Source organism: Hyaena hyaena, unplaced genomic scaffold (genome assembly GCF_003009895.1).
Source record: "Hyaena hyaena isolate Hyena2069 unplaced genomic scaffold, ASM300989v1 scaffold_98, whole genome shotgun sequence".
Taxonomy (NCBI): domain Eukaryota; kingdom Metazoa; phylum Chordata; class Mammalia; order Carnivora; family Hyaenidae; genus Hyaena; species Hyaena hyaena.
In genome coordinates, this window is record NW_024080730.1 from 2,059,586 (window position 1) to 2,064,706 (window position 5,121).

Sequence of the window (5,121 nt, forward strand, 5' to 3'; positions counted from 1 at the left end):
CACGAGAATAAGCTGCAAGATTCAGAGTCCTTGCAAAACTCTGTGACACTCACACCCCACTAGGCTCCCGTCTTCAAGGCCGCATTTGTGTGGACGCAGCTGGCAAAAATTCGTCTCCCCCACCCCCACCCCCAGCCATGCAAGGCTCCAGGCCTCAAATAGACACTGGGAGACAGGGAGGGAGCCATACACTTGGCCTTTCAGGGCAGGTTTTAATCGTTTGCAATACCTTCCCCAATCCTCTCCATCAAGTCCAGTGGCTCTTTTTATACATGGTAAATGTTTCCATTTATTCGCATCTCAGTGTGCACAGCACATACATCAGAACGTGGGTCGGCACCTGTATAAAACTACAGACAGATTCTGGAAAACACCGGTAAATACAGAAACCTTAAACCCTATCACAGCAATAGAAACACCTTGTAATATTTCAAAGGTCCAGTTAAGTCGCTCTCCGTGTCACACGTGGGTCCTTGCTGAAGACACGCAAGTGCTCAGGGACGGCCACGCTCTCAATTCCTGAGACATCTCAATTCCTGACGATCTGACTGAGCTCGGAGACGAGACTCCGTGCCATAATTCAAGGCACATAAGACTTAGATGTGAGACCTTTAAGTCCAGAACGTCCACCCAGCCCCCCCACCCCCCCCCCCCCGCCCCATCGGCACGGAGATCTCTGAGCACCCTCTCTCTCAATAATCCCGGCGTCCAGGACACAGATTAAAGCTGGAAACACTTGGACTTGACCGCACGGACGGCAGGTGAAGACATCCGGTCCGGTGGAGCCGCCTGGGTGTAAGGCCGGTGTTTTAAGCAGATGATTTGCATTCGAACCAAAGTCTTAAGAAGGAATGTGAAAGACAAAAAATCAGATCGTCCAGTCCTGCCGTCTGAGACTCCCATAAAGTTAATTCGGGACGCAGTCCAGAAACATCTTGCAAGAGCATTAAAGTCTTGACGAAACATTCGGAGCATTTCTGGTAGCGAGCTAAGGTCATTTTGTATAAACTCGAAAAAGTCATTCATTAAAATTAAACGTTTGCCATCACCTCGGGACTTTTTTTAAACGGCACCGACCCTGCCCTTCCATCTTGGCTGCCACGGCAGGGGTTACATTTGTAAAATATATAAAGAAAAATATAAGGTTACTTGGTGACCATATAGTGCACTCTAACAGCTGTCTGCAAATATTTTCACCATGATTATCCTTACTAAAAGTAAATCACGGGGTAAAGATAGCTCAAACGTGACAAGGTTTGAATTGGACGCACCGACACTATCTGCAGTGCCTTTTGGCTACATATGGAAAGACAGACGCTGAGCACGACGTGCGCCTGGACCCGGGCTGAGCTTTCTGCAGATTTCGCCAGACGACTGGTTTAAAGGCTTTCGAGGTAGATGTTAAATAATCCACTTAATCAGGGAATGCGATGGAGAGAAACGACGTCTTCCTCCATGCAAACGGGGAGTCATGTGTTTTTGTACAGTTGTGAGGCCATTTCACGTTGATTTTACGTAAAATCAACAGCTAGTTCTTAGCCCAGAGCTGCACAAGCACAGGGAAATGCAATTTGAAAAAAGATTCTATATTCTATGACTCACAGGCTGTGTTTTTATCATAGGGTTTTGGTGGCCAACACACCTATCCACATCTCGTTTTCCGTCGGATATCGGCTCCTTTCCGTCGGATTTACAAGATCGCTTTCTGTTTGCCTCTTCCGCAGTGGCCACAGAGAAACGCGGGCTGTGGCTGATCCAAAAAAATGAACGCAGGAGTTTAGAGAGTTGTCTAAGAGTCTCCCCCATCGGGGACATCGAGGAAGATTGACTGCGGGCAAGTTCAGAGGTCAGGCTCGGCAGATCTAAAAACAGAGCGGCAGGGTGCACTCCCACAGCGCGCCTTCTGTACCCCAAGTAAGGCGACACGGCCCCGATGAATAGCGACAGGGCCCCAGGGCGCGGGGCGCTGGAGGGTGTCCGGAGCAGGGCCGGGGCTGGGAGGGTCCGTAGCAGGCTCCCGGGCCCCAGGAAGGCCTCTCCAGACCTGGGGGTGCGCACCACCACGGTTGAGGGCACCGTGCAAAACTCCTGGGATTGGGGTCTGAGTAGCCTCTTGTGACAAGTGGAAGGGTCTTCACTGTCTCACCAGGGAACCTGGGGTGTTTTATTTGGTTTTGTTTCGTTCTGTTTGTCTTTTTATCAAAAAAAAAAAAATACGAAACACGCCCACAGAACCATAAATAATTTGGTGGCAATATATACACATTTAAATAATTAATTTAAATATCTTACACCTACTCTTGCGTCACGCTGTCCATCTGAAGAAAGGCCCCTGAGCACGGGGACACGGGGCAGGAGGCGGGAGTCACAGCCGGGGCAGGAAGTGGGTGACCTTCATGGCGGGCGACACCCGGCCCCCCTTCTTGGTCTTGCCGTTCTTGCTCAGGGCGATGAACGTGCCCGCGTAGCGGTAGCTCTCATAGGCGTTGTAGTTGTTAGGGAGGAGGATCTCTTTGAACTTGCACTCTTCGGTGAAGAAGGGCTGGGACGGAGAAGGGACAGCGTCAGGAGGGGCCACCTCCCGGCCAAGGGCCTCGCGTCAGGGGCTCCTTTCTGGCCCGGCCCTGCTCTGGGTGCGAGGTTTCTCCCGGGAAGCTGGGGACAGACCTGGCCAGCCCACAGCGGCAGCACCTGGCAGACACGGCACCGCCCTTAAGGCTTCTGTCCTGCCGGCTGGAACCCACCAGAAAGAGGCCACAGAGAAGGGCTGCGGAGGAGCCGGCTCGGGGGGCAGAAACCTCGTGGCTCCTGTCTGTGGAGTTCTGCCCCTAGTCTGCACTCGCCAAGTTCACCCGCACTGGCTCAGGGCGCTTGTGGACACGGGGGGTGGGGGGGGGGCGGTGGCAATCCTGGGACCCACCACAGCCGCTTCATCCAGGCTTAGGCCGGCCTGGAGGGGTCGCAGCGCAGCCGGCCGGCCCCGGGCTGGTGCAGCGCCGCCCCTGCGGTACTCACCGAGCCGTACAGTTTGCCCTTGCCGCTCATGGCCACGAAGAACCGGCTGGCCACTCCGAAGATGCTCACCACGCCCCGCTCCACCGGCGAGAGCTCCAGAAGGCCTGGGGGCGGGGCGCCGGTCACTCCTGGGCAGGGGCCCCTGGCCCGCGCCACCCCCCCTCCGCCTGCGAGCCTCCGGGACCCCCGTTTCTGGGGTGCGGATGGATGTAAAGGGGCCCCGGAGCCCACGGACGCAGGCGCTGGAATTCGGCACCCGGAGCCCGGGCCTCCGAAGGCGGGGAGGCGGGGCTCGGCCGCCCGGGTGCGCCAAGGCCGTGCCAGCGCCGACTCCTCCCGGGCCCGAGCGTGCGTGCGTCCCTGCGCCGGAGGGACCGGAACCCGCGTCCGCCCCGGTTCCCACCGCCGCCAGCAGGTGCTGGCCCGGACCTCGGAAGGGGCGGCTGCTGCCCGCGGCCCCCGGCCCCTCGCGCCCGCCCGCCCGCCCCACTCACTGTCGCTCGTGTCCGCGTGCACGCCGCCGATGCGGCCGTCGGGGAGCACCTGGAGGTGGAAGCCGATGCCCACGTTGCAGTAGAGCCGCCGCAGCCGCTTGATGCCCAGCAGGTAGTCGCCGGCGCCGCTCTGGACGGCCGCCTCCTTGGGCTGCGAGGCCACCGGCAGGCGCGCCAGCGAGCGCGCCACCAGGCTCTCCCAGCGGCGCTCCAGCTCGGCCCCCAGCGTGCCGTTGGGGGCGGCGGGGGCGGCGGCGGCCCAGGACGCCAGCACGGCCCACAGGACCGCCGGGAGCAGCGCCGCCGCGGCCGCCCGGGGCCCCGCCATCCCGGCCCTCGGGCCGTGCGCCCTGGAAGCCGCGGGGCCGAGGCGCGCCGGTGGCGGCCCGCGGGAGCGCACGGCCCGGACTCGGGCGGGGAGGGTGCGGCCGACGGAGGAGCGGAAGGCGAGCGACGGGGCCCCCAGGCGCCGGCAGCTACCCGGGCTGCATGGAGCGGCGGGCGGCGGGGCGGGACGCGCGGCCCGGGCTGGGACCCTGCGGAGCGGTGCGCGCCTCCCTGCGCGCTGCGCCGGCCGCCGCGGAGCCGCTATATATAGCCGGGCGCCCCCTCCTACTCCCGCGGGGGGCCGATCGCGTTCGCCTGGGCGCCCGGGGCGCGGTGGCGCTCGCGGCCGGCCGCAGGCCGCCTGCCAATCAGGGCTGGGGGAGGGGAGGCGGCCGGGACGAGCGCCGCTAGTGCCACCTGGAGGGTCCCCGGCCCCCTCCCCTGGCCTCCCGGACTCACCGACCCGTTCGGCCCGCCCCCTCGCGTCTCCTGCGCTCCAGCTTTCCAGCCCAAGTTGCGCCCCCCGCACGTCGTCCCGCCTGCCCGCTTCTCGCCTCCGCGTGAGCAGCTTTCTTGGAGGCCCTTCCGAACCCGGCATCCGCAGCACTCTGAGCGCCTGGCGTCTCAGGGACCCCCAGGAAACCCGTCGCTTTGCTGGGACCTTGCAAACCCTCCTGGGTCTGGGGGCAGGGGAGCCTGGCCAGGTAAGGAAGAAGCAGCGCCGGAAGGTGGCAGGCTCGGGGTCGGCCCCCTGCGCACCGGGGAGGCGGCGTGCGCGCTGGGTGACCAGGTGGAGGCGGCGGGAGCGCGGTGCGCCCGGCTGGCGGGCACTGCTGAAGGCCTGCAGGGGAGGAGGCAGCGAGGGTGCCGCCGGGAGAGGCCACAGCCCTGCGCCCTCTGCACACATCGCCCCCCACGTAAGGACGGGTGATAGGACTCGGGGACAAACTGGACTCTCCCCTTTGATTTGCAACAAAAAGAACCGAGTGGCATACCCGGGGGCACCAAGCCTCTGAGCGCCACCCCCCCCCCCCAGCATCTGCTGTAACTACTCTGCGGCGCCCCCTGATGGGGCGGGGCTCACCAGAGGTTGTGTAGACTCTGGGCGCTGGCTCACCTCCGTGTGAAAATCCCTGTTTTCTGTGGCACCTGAGGCACTCGGCCCAGCCCCCGCCGCCCCTGCGCCACCTCTCCTGTGACCAGAGATGTCCTCAAGCCACCTCAGCCTCCTGCGCCTCCTACCCCACCCCAGCCCCGGGGGCCCTCAGACCCCACCGCTGGGCCC

The 5,121-nt window shown here is 62.4% G+C and overlaps 1 protein-coding gene across 1 annotated transcript; it reads right to left on the bottom strand.

Moving 5' to 3' along the window:
* Positions 1-2,365: 2,365 nt before the first annotated feature.
* On the bottom strand, positions 2,366-3,837 carry FGF4 (fibroblast growth factor 4). Its single transcript, XM_039235371.1, has 3 exons — positions 3,510-3,837; positions 3,016-3,119; positions 2,366-2,542 (listed from the first exon to the last, which is right to left on the bottom strand). The coding sequence occupies exons 1-3, from the start codon at positions 3,835-3,837 to the stop codon at positions 2,366-2,368; spliced, it is 609 nt and encodes a 202-aa protein (XP_039091302.1).
* Positions 3,838-5,121: the final 1,284 nt, after the last annotated feature.

Excerpts from the sequence above, each read along its gene's own strand:
- FGF4 (XM_039235371.1), bottom strand. The coding sequence starts at position 3,837 with ATGGCGGGGCCCCGGGCGGCCGCGGCGGCGCTGCTCCCGGCGGTCCTG. Across the intron at positions 3,120-3,509 it reads GCACGCGGACACGAGCGACA|GCCTTCTGGAGCTCTCGCCG; the intron begins GTGAGTGGGGCG and ends CCCCGCCCCCAG. Across the intron at positions 2,543-3,015 it reads AGGGCAAACTGTACGGCTCG|CCCTTCTTCACCGAAGAGTG; the intron begins GTGAGTACCGCA and ends TCTCCGTCCCAG.